The 21067-nt window shown below is 41.4% G+C and overlaps 1 protein-coding gene across 1 annotated transcript in view; it reads right to left on the bottom strand.

The window, feature by feature from the left end:
• The window catches only part of LOC147031292 (POU domain, class 2, transcription factor 1-like), a 244250-nt gene extending 224024 nt beyond the window's left edge, over positions 1 to 20226 (bottom strand). The window contains exon 1 of the mRNA XM_085871924.1: positions 19798 to 20226. Coding sequence (XP_085728050.1) covers positions 19798 to 19861 — 64 coding nt within the window. The 5' untranslated portion in view covers positions 19862 to 20226. The remainder of the gene's footprint in view (positions 1 to 19797) is intronic.
• Positions 20227 to 21067: the final 841 nt, after the last annotated feature.

Raw genomic sequence — 21067 nt, 5'->3', positions numbered from 1 at the left:
GTGAACGGCAGGTCACTGTCTGGAAGATGTTGTGCATTCCTGTCGTCACTCTGTGATGAAGATTCTGGCTGATCATTGTGGTCGTCATTATTGAACTCTGAGTAACTGGGATCCATTTGTTGTTCTGAACCCATGTTCGAGTGTCCAAACACAGCACGACTAGTACGAAAATCGAATCCTATTCCTCTCCTTCACGAGACTTACACAGCGCTACACAGCACTACGAATATATTCTCATTGCTGTGATGCACAGTTGGAGCTAAAAAAAGAAACTAAGTCTACTCTCAGGAATGAGAACTTTGGAAATACCACAAAAAATACCAAACTGCTGTTCTGAAAACGTTTAGGTTAGTTTCGTTTTCTTTTTTCCAATTGGGTGCCCTTCTTGGTCCCTTCTTGTTGAACCAAGCCTGTGTATTTTATTTGAGTTGTCATTTTAAGATTGCAGTACATACCCGATTCAGTCATTGAGCCCGTCCACGTTCTTTTCAAGTGTCCGATTTGGGCCTTTTTTCAGCACCTCCTCTAATTTGGGCCCTTCTTGTATCGACGGGCCAAGGTAATTTTTTTCTTGAGCAGTGTTTTTGATGATTTGGACATTATAGGAGTATTCCAAGAACACTTTGGAGTTCGTGCTTAAAAGTTTAATTTAAACAAACTGGGGGTCCTTTTTGGAGCCTTCTTGTTCAGCCAAGCCTGCGTATTTTCATTCTTGAGCTGTCATTTCATGATTTCAGTTCAATAAATCGATGATTTCAATTTTCGTTTTTCTCGAGCTCGAGAGTTTGATTAAAAGTACAAAAGGGGCCTTTTACAGGGACCTAAAACCCCTGAAGGCCATTGTGGCCGAACTCAAGAAACGGTCTAGTGTTTCATGCCATGGGCCATCAAATGACATCTTGAAACCTTTCGTGCTCAATACTTTAATTAAATGTCACTGGGCTCTCACACTAATATGGAGCCACAGTTAAGAAGCATATATGGTAATCTGGCAACCAAGTAGAGACATTTTATCATCACACCTATGTCATACATCAATCCATACATACTTATCTTTCGACCAATACATCTCCAGCTATCGATCTATCTACACATCCATCTCTATATGTCTATCTATCTGTCTGGCTATACATCTCCATACATCTATATCTATTTCTATATCTACCGTACATCTCCAGATATCCATCGATCTATTTCCATATATCTATCTATCTATATCCATCCATCTCCATCTATCTATCTATCAATCTCCATCTATCTATCTATCAATTTCCATATATCTATATCCATCCATCTCCATATATCTATCGATCGATCTATCCATCCATCTCCATATATCTATCTATCAATCTCTATCTATCTATCTGTCCTGCTATACATCTCCAGATATCTATCTATCTATCTATGTCTTGCTATACATCTCCATATAATCTATCTCTCCAGCTATACATCTCCATATATCTGTCTGGCTAAACATCTCCATATATCTATCTATGTGTCTAGCTATACATCTCCATATATTGATCTATCTATCTGTCAAGCTATACATCTCCATATATCTATCTATCTACCTGTATCGCTGTACATCTCCATAGATGTATCTACCTATTTTAGATAGATAGATAGACAGATATAGAGATATATATGTATATATTGTTGCAATTCAGCAAAACCACATGCCTCAAAGGCAATGGCACCCAATATACAGTCATCCCCAGGCAGTTATTTTGTTAGTCTTCGTGCAGTGAGACCCTTCCCCTCATGTCTAGTGGGTTAACGGCACAAAGTATGTTGCGTGGGTCTTATAGCTAGGTCTAATTATATCTCCATCTTCCATTCTATTCTGATTTCCATTCCAACCCTTTCCTTTTAGCCATGGTAGAAATCAAATCAAGCAAGCAAACACACACGATATGAATAACAAACACCCGCGCAGCCTCCCGTGAGCGAATTACAATAAGAACAAAGACGCTGTCCGGCGTGCACATGGCGCGCCCTATCATTCAAATCTGTGCGCCAATTTCCAACGGCATCTCACCTGGCTCACCCAAAACTTACCACCACGACCAACACCTCCCGCACACGGGAAAAACATTCCTGTACCTCTGTATCGAAAAAATTCGCCACTAAACAGCGGCATGCTGCACGGCTCAAGGTACGCGGACCGCGTGATTTAGGGACAAGCAACGGACGTTAGCAGCACCAATCGCATCTCGCTAGGGATGCCCCAAATGGACACACGGGATTGATACGACCCACGTCCAGTCACCAGAACACAGCAGGACTGGTGGAGGGGGGGGGGGTTGCGGGAAGAGCAGTCGAAGAGTTCGGTACTGAGCTCTGGACTGTGTTGCGCCAGATGTGCAAATGAGACTGCTTCCAGCCTCAGGAGCTTGGTAGGGTGTGGCTCGGACCGCTGTGGCCCAATAGAGAAGCAAGATTCGGGTCGCATCGGGTCGTCATCTCACCCTTCGCCCGGGGCTTATAAAAGGCGGATCGTGGAGCCATCAACCCTCTTTCTCGCCTGCCTGCCTCACTCTCTCTTTCGCCTCTTTGCTCCTCGTTGCCTGCCCGTCACTGGATCTATACTCGGTTTTGGTGTGTGATAGACGTTTTTGCTGGGACCAGTGCAGAGCACAAGTTTCCATGAGCCCCAGCAAAGTGACGAAGCAGGAGATACGTGCCGACTCTTGAGGTGGGAACGCTCAAGCAGAGGTACACGCAACACTCTCAGACCTATGCATGACTCGGCAAGGCATCTTTTACCTTACGCATCTTCTCTCTCTCCTTTTCCACCCCTCTATCTCGTCCCCTTTGGACGCCCAAAAGAGCATCCATTACAGATTCTCAATCACAGTTTCCTCTGGCATGACACTGCACCCCCAATACCTCCACTCTCACACCTTAGACACCAGTATTTCTCCCTCCTACCTCCCCCAAAGCATACTGGGTTGCGTTGGTCGGCCGACCGCGCCAGGTATGGCGAAGCCATTAGTCCTCCTCTGCTCTCCAATCTTCAGTGTGTGTGTGTGTGTGTGTGTGTGTGTTGGTGCCTGTCGCAGCATAAGTTAAGATTGTAGAAGTTTTCATGGGATAAGTCTGCTCTGTGTCTGATTTTGTAAATTGTTTGCCTTTTGTCGCACCCCACAAATTCCTTGCTATCCCTGCTGTACATACGAATAATAAACCCCATTCATAGTGCCACATACCTTTCCTCGCTTAATTGTAAATAAATGCTTTGTGTAGAAATGTTCCCAGCTCGTTTTCGGCTTTTCCTTCGTTGGTCCAGCATGGTTCGTATACTGGCCGAGCCAGCACGTTATCCCCAACAAAATATTTTTCTAGCCGGTAGGTTCTTGGGCAGTTACGCTCGTCTGCATCTGATCCGGTTTGAATAATGCGCACTGAGGGCGTGTCCCCCGGGAATTGGATCACGTGACCATTCGGTAAACGGTATTCATTAGATGGAGGACCCTAAGTCACATGGTCGAGTTATTTGTGTTCATGGTCGATTAGCCACCCACCGCGTCATGGCATTATTCATGCACGATGGCCTGCGATTCCAGTCTTGTGGGAACCAATATATATATATATATATATATATATATATATATATATATATATATATATATATATATATATATATATATAGTTACAAATCTGGCAGCCATGAGCAATCAACATTCAGGTCCTTATAGAACAGTAATATTGGTAAGTGTGTGTTTCTCGTTAGGGGTCCCGTCCCTTGTTTAGTGGATAATTAAGTGTTCGTGCGCTGCGAAGTTCTCATAGTCAGGCTTTAAATCTATATATCTGACATCTTGAACAACAACGATAACAAGCACAACACGCCTTCGCCTCGCTTCCTCAACCCGACGCCATAGCGCCCGCGGTGGGCAGAGTTCAAGGCGGAACCTCGCGGCGGCTCTCACCCAATCGGGGTGATGTAGGCGAGGTTGCCGTCCTTCGACCAATGGGCAACTCCACTGTGTGAGGGGCGGCCCGCGTGATGTCACCACGCTCCCGGACCAATCAACGGACTTGGTGCCAGTTTTGGCCAGTGACAGAGGCGACGAGCGCATTTTGTGCGCCAAAACCGTCCAGTGAGGGAGAGCGGGTCACGAGGAGGCGTCCCTTCCCCCCCCTGGACAAGGAGGGGATAAGAATTTGGCACGATCGGACTGTGGCCAGAGAGTGTTGAGACCCGACTGTGCGCGAGTGAGGTGGCGATCGATCCTGCGCAGTTGTTGGGCCAGAGTGTGTTGAGACCTGACTGTGCTTGAGTGAAGTTACGATCCGTCTGGAGTTACGATCCGCCTGGAGTTTAGTTGGACTCGAGTAGAATTCAGTTGTGTTGAGGTCCAGCGGAGGTCCAGTCAAGGTCGCGTCGCCTGGTCTGCCGGCGTTCTGTCTGATCCACCTTCACGCCGGCTGGCATCCATCATTGCATTGTGTTGCGGGTTCGAGTCCCGCCGAACCGGATCATCGAAAACCGCACGAGGCGGGGAGAACAGGGGATACCCCCACCCTCGTAGTACCCCTGCGAACCCGGGCCCGCAACAATATATATGGAAAAGTCTTCTAAATACACTAAGCTGGATATTGAAAACATTTCGCATTTCTTGAACTACTTTAAGTAGCTAACTGATAGAACATTCTCAATGCCCCTCACAGCTCTGCCACCCAGTGATAAAAGGAACCAAATGGCATTCAATAATCTTCATGCATCAATTGACAATACAGTACTCTGTCGACTATTTTGATAGATCAAATCAATAGCATCGTTTTAAATAATTCGCTTCATTTCAACTGGAAACGATTTCATTTTTTAACTGGAGGCTCCTTTGTTTTACTTGTTTACTCAATGTCCATTCAATTATGTTCCTTTACTGTACACTCGGAACTTCCAGGAACTGATGGAGAATGGAGGTAAAAATCTCTTTGAAACACAACATCAACTGGAACAGCACTCGGTAGAGCACATACCTCCACCAGGCTGAAGACTTTACGTTTTGTATCCCAATGATCGGATGCAGATCTGGCCTGACCTTAACCAAAATCAAATCGGCTTGTTCTTGTCACCGACTGAAGTCATCCACCTAATTTTGTCATAATCCGTCCTCAACCTTTTGAAATATCATGCTTCGTGTCGTTTCTGGACCAACGACATCTCGTCATGGTGAAGAATCACTTTGAAAATTCTAGGGTCCAGATCTTCATCAAAACCTAATCAATTCATCCATATCACACACCCAACCTGTCCATCAAATTTTGTCCAATTCCATCTTTAACTTTTAAAAATATCCTACTGACAAACAGACCGGGGTGAAAACAACCTCCGTCCACCTTAGGTGACGGAGGGAAATACATTTCATCTATTCACCTGAAAATAATGCTGGCTTCCTTAATTGAGACCAAGTCATTGTTGAAGGATGGTGATAAAGAGATCCAAAAAGTCCTCTTGAAGCTTTCTACATTTTTAGCACAACTCATTGTTGACTGAAACAACACAACCCTTTCAGGACTGTAACTGGAAAGAATCAGCTGGAAAATAGAAGGTGAATATGGATCAACAAAAGGAAAGTTTGGAAGTTTTCATACAATATTGCTAATAATGTTTTTCGGAAAGTGGCTACACATGACATCTCGATGATCCCCGCTTCTTCAGAGATTATTGAAAAAGCAAGGACCAAACTCGCAGTGGTCACAGTTAGTGGGTTCACGTAACACAAAGTGCACATTTAAGCTTTATCATTGAACTCTATACAAACAAAGTGTGCATCTTACCAACAACAAACCACAGTAATGCTCGTTTCAGTCGTTCGCAATCAACGGCAAAGTCACCCTTGTTTTGCACAACCATAATTTTATGCCAATTTTAAGATCCATAATGAGACATGATTTCTGGGGACTGCAAACATTGGCACTCGTTGGATTCATTCTTCACGTCCTCCAGAGGATGAAGCAGGGTAGCAAAAGGCCAAACGACAGCAAAGCATTGCACTTTTTAATCGCAAAGCAATGCTGCACGCACCGTGGTGTCCTCCGACCTCTTTCACACCATTCTGCACAGCTCGATGCAACGTTCACAACTGATAACATTCCGAGCAAGTTTGCATCATTTATAAATGGTAATGTCGTCCTCTTGTGATGTCGAATAAAAAGAACACTGCAAAATGACTGGTAACAGGAACCAGTTTACAGGCAACTGTCGATCCGCACATTGTTGCACAGCTGATCAGATGTTCATTCCGTTGCAGCAATATATTGAATGATATATATATATATATTTTTTTTAATTCTCAGGTTCAAGAGGTCCACAGGTGCCATTCGCAATCACATGTTATGACACGAGATATTTTAAACATATAGCTTGTCCAATTACTCAGTGCTAGCGTTTACCTCCAATGTTAGAAATGAATTCAGTGCATCAACGAATGATAGGCAAGTAGCTCATGCACAAAATATCCATTCGGCTTCTTTATGATAGGTCAAAAGTTTTTTTTCTTTTCAAACAACAACAAAAAAGACCTTTTCCAACAGAATCTTATAATATAAAACAGTCATTTTCAAGCAACAAACAAACTATGTGAATTTCAACTCATTTTCTTCAGCTTACTTTTCAAGTTTATTTTAACGTGATACAATGTTATGTCACTTGTACAGATTAAATTATTTCCTATCTTATTGCAACAAATTGCTTTGTTAAGTATTTGACTTTCAAATTGGGGGGAACAACAAAAAAAAAATCTGATGAAAAATGCATGCAGAACACTAGTGATTGAACAATGCCTCTCCTCTTCAAGGAATGATAAAATGAAGAAAGGTTGTGTAATATAAACAAAGTTTAAAGTAAACGAATATGGGAAACAAACATTTGCATGTGTTTGAAAACAATGCTGTTTACACCGGATTGATTATTAATAAGTAGATATCATCAAATTTGAATTGGCCCTGCAACTTGAGGACTTGGTAATCTTTTTTTATTTTTTCATGATTTGGTCTTGAGTGTAGAAGAGAACATCTGGCTCTTCTGGTGGTGGTGGTGGGGCCCACTTCCAAAACTTTCCAGCACTGCACACGACTGACGTCTGTTTCAACTCCCACAATACGCACAACTTCTCCGGTATATAGCTGCTAATCATACCTGACGAGTAGCGAGTAGCGAGTCCCCCACAAAACAAGTCCTGTGCTACAGGTATTTCATCTTGAATCGTTAGATCTGGCTCGGCGACACCTGTGTGCCGTAAAGTTGAGTGCCTGAAGGAGCTGCCTTGAAGGCAAGCATCTTACTGATGCCAAGCATGTGAATGACGTTTTCCCATGGTCTAGCATCTTCTGAAATGTGTCCTGCATGGATTTCATGATTGTGTAATCGAAGCACCATTTGTTTTGCTCATGACAAAGTTCCAATGTCTTTGCCAGTCACAACATAGCATCATGAGGCTACCTCATACACTCAATGCATCTTCATCCTGGGAGTGAACGACACAACCGCCTGGTCACGTATGCCCAATTAATTAGTGGAACACGAATGACCTGGTGTTTGAAATGAAGACAGGTATATTGAAACGAGCTTTTGATACGAGAGTGCACTGAATAAGTAGTTTTTTAATGGCTGCTTTGGTTTTTTTTTTTTCTTCTAAAAAAACATATATTCCTATTTTTCAGTCACGTGTGTGATATTCAAAGCTAAATCACTACAAATTGCTTTAGGGACTAATTGGATTTTTTGGATAAAACCTAATGTATTGAAGTTGAAGTAAAACTGATAGCATTGAAATATTCAAACTATAAGGTTTGATTGACAGAAAGTAAAAGTTGGGGGTACAAATCGTCATTTTGTTTAAATAAAAAACAATGTTTGTGTAAATTTATGCAAATTAGGACCATCTGGAAGACAACATGACAAAAAAAAACAATGCTGTACAGAAAGCTTCAGACATCATTCTCGAGGCTCTCCGTAAACACCGGTGGTACACATACACCTGTTTAAAGCAATACAGGCAGATTTATTTATTTTTAAATCATCAACAAACAAAAAAATTCCAATTTTACCATTTTCTAACCGCAATTGAATGAACTACAACAAAATAGCACGTTCTACAACTTCTCTCGATTATTGTAATATCAGGTTGCATATCAATTTATATTTGTGACTATATAATTCCTTGTTGAAATCTGGTCTTATAACTGTGAAGCTTGCTGGGGTCACAGGACATAGGTATATTACAATTTTTATGATTCATTCATCCGGCACGTTTAGCCATTTAAAGAGAGCACGACAACCGAGATTGAGTTCATCTGACTTTCACTGAAAGCACATCACTCATTGACTGGGCCGAGCACCTGCCTTGCGTTGGCAAACAAAATAAAGTGCATTCGGAAAATTAGTTTCGGGGAAGCTTTTTCTCAAAGCAAAATGCTCACAGCCATGACCACGATTGAATACGAACACTTGGCAGCAACAACAGTTACTGCAGATAGTGATATCAGGCTTCAGCTTAAACTTAAAGATAAGCCATCTACATCATAAGCCTTCAATAATCGGTCCCATCGGGAGCGGTGGTTTCTAGCAATGTTCATTTATTGCTCAGTTGTGATCCTTTTTCTTAAAAAATGATCATATTATAAATATATAAATTGGCATGAGTGTTGGGTGGACCGTGGTGTGGACTGTTGTGTGTGGGTTTGACTTGTATGCAGTCTTTAAACAGCTGAACAGAATTAGTTTAAATTTGGTGGTTGTATTTTGGATGACAGGGAGAGCATTTGGCATTATAAAAAAATTAAATAAATAAAATCAGTCATGGGGGCTCAGGATAGGGGGAAAGAGACAAAACTTCCATGTAAATGTGTATTGTTAAGCACGGCTCCCAGTGGGAGAGTGCATTACAAGCCCCAGCAGTGTATAATATTGTAATAGCAGCTCTGTATGAAAACCTGAAATAATTGAAAACTACTTGGCTAATTTAAATACATTCTCCATATTTATGCACTCGTAACCCACTGGATAACATAAATTGACTAGAGGGGGAGCACTCGGTAGAGTGCAAAACCTCCGCCGCCAATACTGCTGGGTCACTTAAGTGAACCTGATATCCTATTCATTGTAGGTCAAAACGGATCAGACTCTACTGAACCACGATTGAATAAACTAAACTAGATCGACGTGCAAGTAGAAATGGCAAAAAAAAAAAAAAAAAAAAATATTTTTGAAAAAAAAGTTGCAAAATTTGTTTTGTTTTTTTCTCTAACAATTTTTTTTTTTGCTTGGAAATCACTTAAAACATGTAGAAATGCAAAAACAAAAATTCAAATATTTTTCAAAATGGCCGCCATATTGGACTTTGGACCAAGTCCAAAATCTCATGGCATGATCCTTGGACCATACTTAATCCCCCCCACCAAGTTTCGTCGAAATCCGTTCAGGAGTTTTTCCGTAATACTGTTCACAAACAAACAAACAAACAAACAGACAGGGGTGAAAACAGTAACCTCCGTCCATCTTCAATGGCGGAGGTTAAAAAGTGGTGGTTGTGCTCCGGGTGTGCATGGGAACATTCTAAATTGGGATGGCTACCTCAAACTTAGATTTTTACTTTTGTGTGTTAATGGAGAATTGTTATAAGAAGTGTGTGAATTATCATTCGTGTTAATGCGCCCCTGCATCACTGGAGAGAATAAATTGAAAGTGCACATTAATCACCAAAATAAATAAATAAATACTCCAGGTAGTTGTACAAATCATTGTATAATGTGCCAATTCACCGTTTCGTCATCTAAAATTAAAACTATAGTCACCATAGATAGGGGGAATCCATCCATTGGGACCACACTGTCGTCTCCTGGGCTATTGGGCACACTCCTGGATGGGTCACCACCCCGACACAGGATACTCGAACGCCTCAATCATCCAAGAAAGCTGCACTCATTTTGCCGACCACAGAAGGATGACAGGCCGAGTCAACACCACCTGGTATCAATTCGACAGTCGAGTGGGATTTGAACTTGAGACATGAGGATCCCAAGCCTGCCACGCTAACCATCAAGCTAACACCAGGCATATAGGGGGGAATGCGTTGAAACACGCGTGTTTGTTTGTGGGAAGAAACGAGTTGAAACTTGGTGGTTGTACTCGTGGTGTGCATGGGAATGCTCCAAATTTGGGTGGCCATCTCCACCTTTCCCTTTTTCTCCACCCCCACTTGCCACTCCTTACGGGTGTTTTATCGTCGGTATAAATTTTGAATAAACGAGTGGTCCTTTTTTAAACTGTCAATTCGATCATCACCTCCGCCAACGAAGGTGAAGGAGGTTATGTTTTCACCCCTTTCTGTCTGTGTCTGTGTGCAGGATATCTCAAAAAGTTGTGGACTGATTCGGATGAAATTTTGTGGACAGGTTGGGTGTGTGACAAGGCAGAATTGATTCGATTTTTGATGAAGAACTGATTCCGAATCTGGATATGAGAATTATTCAATTTTTTTTGAAGTAATTCTTCACCATTGAGAGATAGGACCAAAAACGAGATAGTGCTGCACAGCATGATATTTCAAAAATGTATTGGGCCTGAAATGTTCTTGTGGCTCAAGAATTACATGACAGAGGTATGCGCTCCACAGAGTGCCCTTCCAGTTACATGCAGTTTTACTCGTGTAACAGATGATAAAAAAAAATTAAATTTTTTATTTTTCTACCAGAGCAAAGCTGTGTTTTCTGTACGACTACCACCACCAGTCAAGCTGGTCATTATGTAACGTCTTTTCCCTAATATACACCAGTTTGCACAGTAAAATTAAAAAAATAAAAGAATTCAACAAATTATGTATTTACAGTAAATTTCCAGGTTTTCTTGAACAAAACATACCTAAATTGCTGAATTTGGGTGTCAAGTTTTAAAGGAAAAAAAAAAAAAAGGAAAAGAGGAAGAGCAATTCAGCTTTTATTGAATGGAAGCGCTTTGTTGTTGTATACAAATAATAAAAACCTGAAATTAAGAAAAAGAACGTCATGACTAAATCAAGTGGCATATGACCTCACCAACATTAGTGGTGGTGTAAAAATATGCAGAGTGTTTTTCTGACTGCATTGGAATGTGTGGTGAAGGAGAAAAACAAAAAGCAAATTTGATCGACGAAGTCATCTAAATCGCAGAAACTATTCTGATAATGATTCGTACTCTATTTCCTGAAATTATTTACATTTAATGTCGATATACAATAACATTTTCGAATGTACACCCGTAAATATCAAAGGTTTGAAAAATGTATTTTGTTGCCTAAAATGGCAGAGAGCATCCAGCAGCTGGGGGCCGAGAATGCAATAGAGCGAGTCTTGATGCATCGAGCAGACAGCAGCAAGACATGTTTCTGAAGTATTTGCACCTTCAGACCATTCTCTGTACCCGACATTAAAGATTTTCATACACCTTCTTTAAAGTCAGTGTACAGGTATTTGAGAAAGTGTAGAGAGCTCTGAATTATGTGAAAATGAAAAAAAATACATAAAAAAAAAAATTCCAAAGCATCAAAAGTCTTCATTATATTCAAATTTGTTAAATTTTATAAAGAATGTCTCAAAGGTGCAAACACTTCAGAAATATGTCTTGACATCTATTGGGGATCACAATTAAAAGCTCAAAATAAAAATGTTTTGCTTACATTCATGAGAAGAGAAGACACTACCCTTTGGCCATGGACAAAGAACAGCACTGAATGCCGTTTGAACACAATTTATTGAATGAATGCAAACAAAGTGCAAGAACACCAAACCCATCATCACTGATAATCGCCAAAAGAGTGGAGTGGCATACAGTCTCTCTTGCAGGTTTATAATGAAAAAATGAACTATTGGACAGAAAGTAACAATGTTGGTCTTTCATTGATTTTCATGATTATTATTAATACAACCAATTTAACATTCTCATGTCCGAGTTGAAAAAGAGGTAGTTGCCCGCATTCTTGGATAGAAGAGTAGTCTAAATCGGGCTCCAACATTCAAGAGAAAACACTTTCATGATGGCAAAGAACGATCAAGATTGTGATCCAATAATGTTCAGGACCAAGGACAGACAGACAATCCTGCACCATCCCAATGCCCCCCCCCCAATCTGTGTGGGCCTCAAACATCTGAGGTCTCCGCTCTATCCTGACAGACCTCATCTGTTTAACAGAATCCTTCCTCCCACAAGATGTCCCAGACTCCTTTATGTCTCTCCCCATTTCTGGACTCCAATTTGATAGGCCTGAACCACACCCCAATGGTGGAATTCCACTTTACATCAAGAACTCAATTTCTCACTGCCCCTGTACTGACCTTATACCCATCAACTCCCAGGAGTACCTCCAGATGTGACTTCCCCTCCGCACCTGTTTGTTGTTCCATTCCACGAACAGTGACAACTCCATGGACAAACTTTTAACCACTCATCCCAACACTCTCTTCCTCATATATGTGGTGATTTCAATTGTTACCATGCAACTTGGCTGGGTATTACTACCTCTCCTACTCACCATGGCACTCCAGCAAAGGACTTCCACAACTCCATGGGACCGACTCAATATGTGAACTTTCCAACCTGGATGTCTCCAAATGGCAAATCCTCCCTTCTTGACTTGGTGATGACAAACTTTTCCACAAATGTCTCCTGTTCTTTCTCTGCTCCAATTCGTTCATCTGATTATGTGCTTGTGAGAGTCAACATCAATCTGGCTATTCTCAGAGCTGCCTCAGCACCGACGAGTCTGGCATTTCATTCAAGCACATTGGCAGGGACTGCAAGTAGCCATTTCTCTTCAGGACTGGTCTCCCATATCTACTGCTGACTGCACCGTCATCCAAAGAAGGAAGCCAGACATAACCACACACACAAAAACACACACACACACACACACACACACACACACACACACACACACACACACACACACACATTCTTCCACAGAAACCTGCTCTCTCTTATGCAGATACATTCCATCTAGTCTTCAATTATTCTATCCTTATTCCCACCCATGGTACACTGGATTCTGTGGTGAAGCAGTTGCTCCGAAACAACATGTGTTCTCTTCCTGGAATGCAAATCTGACCCAAGGAAATCAGTGCATTCCAAAAAGTTTGCAACAAGTGTGTGCCCATGCTCAGGAGAGCCAGAAAACAGCAACGGTCCAACCTCAGGAATGAACTTTCAAACTTGTATCCCTCCTTTAAAATCTGTTGGCACCATGTTAAGTCTGTCTCTGGATTATGCTCCCCTTTCATCCCTTCTCTCTCTTCAAATGGCACCACAGCAGACTCCACTCGTGGGAAGGCCGAATGGCTCAATTCTGCGTTTGCTTCCCAACCTTGTGTCCCCAACCTTCCCAGTCGTACCAAACTACTCCTAGACTCCATATCTTTTTCACCTGGGAAGGTGGAGAAGGTTCATTCAACCCTCGACTTTGCGCTTTGCGACTGGACCGGACAGAATCAGCTCATGTGTCATAAAAACCTGCTCTGCTGCTCTTGCGCATCCTCTCTCTGCTCTTTTCGTCCTGTCATTTTCCATCTGCTTGGAAATCCACCATCTCTGCACGACATAAAAAGGTGCAAAAACTGATCCCCTCAACTACAGACATAATCAGCTTGCTTCCAATCGTCCGAAAGGTCATGGAATCCATCACAGTTGATATAAAATTATTCCTTTTCTCAGATTAGTTCACTCTACCTTGGACATGCTGCTTCTACTCACCCAACAATGGTCAGACATGAGATCAGGGGCGTCTCTCTGGACATGTCTGATCTTTTTTTCTCAGATAGTCTGCAATCCAAAACCATGATCTTTTTTGCCCTTGTTACCCCCACCAAAATCCTTCCTAACTTTTCAGTTTTTCCTCCTTGGAGTTTCCTTCCCCATGCATGTGAGTTTTGTGGCCTCTTTTTCTGTGTTAACTCCTGATCCTTCAGTGTGCTAGCTCTTCCATGAGCCTTAACCATGTGTACAAAATAAAGTGAAAAATTCATCAGTGAATAGGGTAACTTGCACATCATACGAGGGTGTCATCATTTAAAAAAAAAGAAAGAAAAAAAAGAAAAAAAAAAAAAAGAAGGCCAACAGGAACCGAGCACAAAAATCTGAAACTTGGTGGAAATGTTGATCGAATTCATGTGAATAACGAGTCAAGTTTAGACCACCGACACAACATCATTTCCCCGCATAAAAAAAATGCCATTTCGGGGAAGGAAATAAAAAAATAAAACCAATCCTTCTCACAATCAATTTCAGGATATGATAAAAGGAAAGGCAATTAAATAATCCACTTTGTGGGAAAACTTGGCGAATTTCAAAATGTGGCATTGCCTCCTCCTGAACGAGAATCCATTCGACAGTTCGACGAGCCAAGAACCAAAGAACTCCAGTTTGGAGACTTCATCTGAACAAAGGATATGCTGGGGTGGTGCGAAGAGGTGCGCACGAGTTCTTAGCTACACAAGAACAGGTTATCAAATTTCCTTCCCAACTTTGGGATTTGGAACGTGTTGATTCCCAACGTGTTGATTTGGAAATTATACTTGATGACAGGATTTTTTTATTTTTTTAATCATAATGGATGAATTCTCCAAAACAAATAAAATGAGTGACATGTGGTAAAATAAGTTTCTTTGTCTGTTATTCATTCTTCAGGACATATTTATAACCTGTCCATTTATAAAAGCCATTAAAATTATACCAATGGTCGAAAAAAAACATTTCTATTTCAGGACTTTGTTAAAATGGTGACAAATAACCAATATCAGGTCCTTGCCAACCTGAGAACATAGCTGTCCAGAACCATGACTGCACTTGAGCAAATGAACAAAAGATAAATAAATAACTGAGTTTCTCATTATCGGAAAAGATATAAAAGAGTGCGGGAGAAAGTGAACACATGGGGACAGCATTTTCACAGTGGTGGGGACAAGCCCCTCGGCTTTACACCCATTGGCTGGACAGCAATGGGTCACCGTGGCCAAGGTTTTACAAATCATTGTCATTTGACAAAAATAAAAGTCATGTGAAAAACCTAAAAACCGCTATTTAAAACAAATTGGTCGTTCACGAGCCAACAGCCAGAAATGTGTGCTATTTCAGGAGCAAAATGAGCGTTCGTCGAAATTATCAGGTCACACAAAGTTGGTTTTAAATGGTTTTAATACTTGTTCACCAATTGCTAAATTGAGTGCTGCAATCAACCAAAGAAGGTTCAAAACAGAGAAGGGAAGGAGAAATAAAAGGAAAAAAAAAAAAAAAAAACGGAAGAAACTAGAAGGGAACTCGGTGGAGCGCATACCACCGCCACGTAATGCCTGATCCACGAGAACATATCGGGCCCAATACGATTTTGAAATGTCACGCCATATATCGTTTTTGGTCCTATCTCTCAATGGTGAAGAATCAGAAGAATCATGAAGAATCAGAAGGTGAAGAATCAGAAGAATCATGAAGAATCAGAAGGTGAAGAATTTTAAGGAAAAATGAAATAATTATTGTATCCGGATTGGGATCTTCACCAAAAATAGAATCAATTTGTTCTCGACACACACCCAACGTGGCCACCAAGTTTCGTCCGAATCCGTACACAACTTTTTGAGACATCATACAATATCGATTTTAGCTCCATCTCTCAATGGTGAAGAATCAGTGAATTAAATAATCCTCGTATCCAGATCTGGATTCGGACCTTCACCAAAATTGAATCGCTTCTTCCTAGTGGCACTCCCAACATGTCCACAAAGTTTCATGTGAATCCATCCATAACCTTTTGGAGCTACTGTGCTGTAAAGCGTTTTTGGCCCAATCTCTCAATTGTGAAGAATCAATTAAAAAAAAAATTACCCCCGCTTGTGGGTGACGGTCATCTCTGAAGCTCTGTAGATGTGGATCTCTGATCGGCTTAGAATGGCTTCGATGTAGTCTTGTCTTTTGGTTCAACGTATAGACGAAAGCCCGGGAGTAAAAAGGATAGAAAACCTCAGAAATCAAACTACATTTCTGAGTTATGCGGAGATAGATTTTGAAAATGGCTGATTTGGAACATTTATGATCAATGCGTCTTCAAAAGGATAGAAAATGGACCTCAGAAATCAAACTGCATTTCAGAGTCATAAATGGCAGATGATATTTTGACAATGGATGATTTCACAAGTTTACAGCATCGGTGACCTTGACATTGACCTTCAATCAGGTCTAAAGTCATACCGTCGTGCAACACTCATCGACCCCTACCTACATACCAAGTTTCATCAAGATCGGGCGAATTTTTTTTTTTTTGACCGTATTACATCGACGATTTTTCCAACTTTGAAGACACGCGACTCGATAACCAGGAAGAATTTCAAAAAAACTGGCCCGAACAAATTTAGATATCGTTCCATATTATCAGAATCCGAAGGAATTTCGAAGATCGGATCATAAACAGCGGAGGAGATAGATTTTGAAAATGGACGATTTCGCAACTTTGGAGTGACCTTGATGTTGACCTTCAATCGGGTCAAAGGTCATACCGTTGTGCATCCCTCATCGACATCTACCCACATACCAAATATCAAGAAAATCGGAAGAAAAAAAAATAAGGACGTACGGACATAGACACTGGCTTTATTAGGTCATCTCGTCAGAGATGACCTAAAAATTCGCAGATCCGGATCTGGATTTGGATCTTCACCAAAATTTTGCGTTGCCATCCTTGGCTGGTCACCAACACGCACAAAAAATTTCAAAACAATTGCTTAAAAACTGTGGCTAAAAATCATGTGACAAATAGACAAAGACATACAGACAGACAGACAGATGCTGCAGACCAACATACTTGGCAAAAAAAAACATTTTTCACCAAGTAAGACAGGCAGAGGTGAAAGCATAACCTCCTTCACCTTCGGTGGTGGAGGTACCAACAGCAAGAATTGCTTTACAATACATGTCTCCTCCCGATGTGATATTTTCTCAATCCAAAAAAAAAAAAAAACGCATAACTGAAAAAAATTGGAGAAACGCCCTGAAACTTGAACTTGCCAGCTGTAACTTATCACAACAACGCCATGTAGCAAGCTCAGCAAACCTATAATCCCCTTTGTGAAACCAGTCGGTGACTTGCAAATAAAAGACCAGACCAACCAATACACTTGGGAATCTTTGATTTCGCAAGTGACAGACAGGGGTAAAAACAGCCTTCGCCAAAAATTCAGTGTGGACATATAAAAACACGCACGCACGCACACGTGAGAGTGCGGCTACGAAAATATAACCAGACCCAAAATGTATCGCAATCAAGTTAAAAGGACAAAGAAACAGGTACTTCTGAAATAATGATTACATACATCCATACTCTTCAGCCTTCGATCCCATCTTCTCCCAATCCAAACCCCCAAAAAATAAATAAAATGAGTTTCATTTCATATACATTGCTTCAGACAAACACATTCAGGCAGAAAGGACAGCAAACTTCACTTTTAGTTCACCTGGACTTTAATCCAGTGAGATTATGTGAGCAAGCAGTGCCCATAAGTGAGCGAGTCAATCAGTCAGTCCATAAACAGTTCAGTCATTTTCGTTTAAACCAAACGATTTTGATGAAACTTGGACACAAGCTTCATATCTGATGCCTAACAAAGGTGGACTGACCGCATCAAAATCTTTGCTCATTAAAGGGGGCTACAGGGAGGAGGGGCGGGGGGGGGATTTGACATCGCAAAATAGGTATTTGCTCTCTTCTCCGAAGTACACACAATTTCAATGAAACTTGACCACAACCTTCATCACCCGTGATGTATCAAAAATTGTTCAAGGCATTTAATAAATAAATAAAATAAAAAAATAATAAATCATGGTTTGAGAGGGTCTGTGGGGGGGGGGAGATGAGGGTTTGAGTGACTTGCACCTGATCCAGGTGAGCTTCAGCATGGCGGTCCTATTTTTTTCTATTCAATTCCCCCAATAAGGGAGTCGAGATGAGAAAACACCAAAACAAACAAATTAAAGTGAGCTCAATTTGGTGTGGACTCAGTAAACAAAAACCACCACCAACCTCTTCTACATATCACACACACACCCTAATACAATTTTGGCATCTTTTACAGACTATGCTGGTATGTCACCAAAAGTAGAACAAACATCTGATCCTCATCCATTCTTTCTGGAAAACGCAACCTCGATGACAGTCTACACCTGTGCTGCTGCAACCAAAGCTCTTCCAATAGTTATTACTTGATCACCAAGAGCAGCCAAACAAGAAGAAAAAGAAAAATAAGAAAAATAAGAAAAATAAGAAAGAAAAAAAAACAAAAAAAAAAAACAAGTTGCAATAATACTTTAAGGAATTAAGAAACATCACAAGATGTTGCAAATTTCAAAAAATGCCAGGGGTGACCATATACTGCACGTGTAAAATCAGAAGCCATTTTTTGCCAAAAGCATTCACAGACAAAGGAAAAGGTGCAGAGCCGAAGCCAGCATCCCTCGACGACAAGCAAATAGGCAGGGTGGCTGTGCAGAATAGGAAACCAAGGAAAAAATCAATACTTGCAGATGAGAACAGCAAGCACGCATGCGCAAGGCCCGTCCTGGACCACAGCTCACATACATCACCATCGGCTCTAATCAAACGCCCACGCCGGTTCACCCTCTTTGCCTCTTCCAATGTGAAGAAGGATGTACACAACGTGCACGGACGTTCTCACACAATCAAGCTTACCAATGCAATGATGTATCGCTTGCGAGTGCAGAAGGAAATACTTGCAACGTGCCCATTTTCGAAATAAATGCCAGCTAATGTACCCACCGAAGAGAATCTTTCCCCTCTTCCTCCTGGAGGCATTTTGCTGCTTATACGGTACAAGGCATGGTCGGTTCGGTTAGACCCTCGCAATGACCTTTTAAACAGGAGAAATAAAAGAAACTCCAAAAAGGGAGGGCCGCCTCAAGAGTGGAAAAGCATGAACGTTGTGTTGCGGGCACATTTCATCAAGCAAACAAGAACCTGAGAATAAATTTTAAAAAGTTATTAAAATTAGGATACGACAGATTTCGACAAAAGAACAACCACCGAACGACCCTTCCAGACACGCATGGCAGGAAGGACTATTTTGGAAGATATTTCGTACAAATAAGAAATGGTTGAGGTACACGTGCCTGTGCTCTCGCCCACATGTGTGGCAAGAGGTGGATTCCAATGCAACAATAAACATGAAAGAAAATCAGATTGTACGTGGGTGGCTTCAAGGGTTTGTGAAATAATCGACAGCAGATCAAGTCCATTCTTGTATCAATACTATTGGATGGGAGGAAAAAAATATATATATAAATAAATAAATAAAAACTTCATGGATACCCTAGAACACACCACATATGGCACTGTCCCTTCAAGCAGAAAGGAATGAGGAAAAGAAAAATCATGTTCAACAAATAAATAAATCAGCACAAAGCCCCCCAAAAAAACACAACTTGAAAACCAACAAAAAGCCTGACCCCTTTGGCAAGGAAGAGTAATAAAGGTACCGCGCATCAGAAAAGGGGAAAATCACATCGGGAACAAATAAATAAATAAATAAATAAAAACAACCCATGGGTGCCAGATTTGAAGGCACAAAACAAACAATATATTCATGGGCAGGACAAAGTAGAGCTGAGGGTTACAACTCTACAAGCAGGCTTTACAACTTCAGAATGAACCACAAACCTCAAAAATACTCCCTCGACCTGTGTTTGCACCACACTTCAAGTGGAGAGGGCCAAAAGAAACCAGAACAGGAATAAACTAGAAGGTTACTCGGTGGAGCACGTACCTCCGCCACGCAATGCCTGATCCACGAGACCATATCGGGGCCCGAAACGCTCTTCAAAAATCATGCTGTGTATCGTTTTTGGGCCGATCGTCTCAATGGTGAAGAATCACTTGAAAAATTAAATAATTCTCGTTTCCAGATTTGGATTCAGATCTTCACCAAAATCAAATCATTTCTTCCTTGTCCCACAAAGTTTCATCCAAATCCATACACAACTTCTTGAGATATCGTACGATGTATCATTTTCGGCCCGATCGTCTCAATGGTGAAGAATCACTTTTAAAACTTCTTGTAGTTGGATCCGGATCCGGATCTTCACCAAAATCTCATCAGTTCGTCCTCGTCACACACTGAACCTGTCCACAAAATTTCATCCGGATGCATTCACAACTTGAGATATCCTGCACAGGTAGACAGACAGAGACAGACAAACAGACAAACAGACAAAACATAACCTCGTTCACCTTCGGTGGTGGAGGTAAGAATGCTCCTTCATCAAATAACGAACAAGCTTTGCACAAGGTGTGTGTGGACGATGAAGCACATTAAAAATGAACAAATAAACACCTCAAAAGGTATTCATCGTTTACCTGTCATAATACTAAATAAAATAAAACCTTTTCGTCACAAATAACATCTGACCATTCAATATTTTAATTCGGCACAGCAACAGTTGGGAAACACGTCTGAGATGCACAGCACAAACCGCTTTGGCATGCACAACACAGCAGAGCACAGACCGGTCCTGCACGTACGATACAGATGGACAGACTTAGTCCGGTCCGGCATGTACTATACAGATGGACAGACTAGTCCGGTCCGGCGTGTATAACACAGCAAAGCACAGCACACACCGGTCCTGCACGTAATATACAGATGGACAGACTAGTCCGGTCCGGCATGTATAATACAGCAAAGTACAGCACACACCGGTCCTGCACGTAATATACAGATGGACAGACGAGTCCAGTCCGGCACGTATAATACAGCAAAGTACAGCACACACCGGTCCTGCACGTACTATACAGATGGACAGACTAGTCCGGTCCGGCATGTATAATACAGCAAAGTACAGCACACACTGGTCCTGCACGTACTATACAGATGGACAGACTAGTCCGGTCCGGCATGTATAATACAGCAAAGTACAGCACACACTGGTCCTGCACGTACTATACAGATGGACAGACTAGTCCGGTCCGGCATGTATAATACAGCAAAGTACAGCACACACCGGTCCTGTATGTACGACAGACATGTGGATATCGAT

Source organism: Eptatretus burgeri, chromosome 2 (genome assembly GCF_056783735.1).
Source record: "Eptatretus burgeri isolate ZD-2024b chromosome 2, Ebu_testis_v1, whole genome shotgun sequence".
In the NCBI taxonomy this organism is placed as follows: domain Eukaryota; kingdom Metazoa; phylum Chordata; class Myxini; order Myxiniformes; family Myxinidae; genus Eptatretus; species Eptatretus burgeri.
This window is presented reverse-complemented; position numbering and strand designations above follow the sequence as displayed.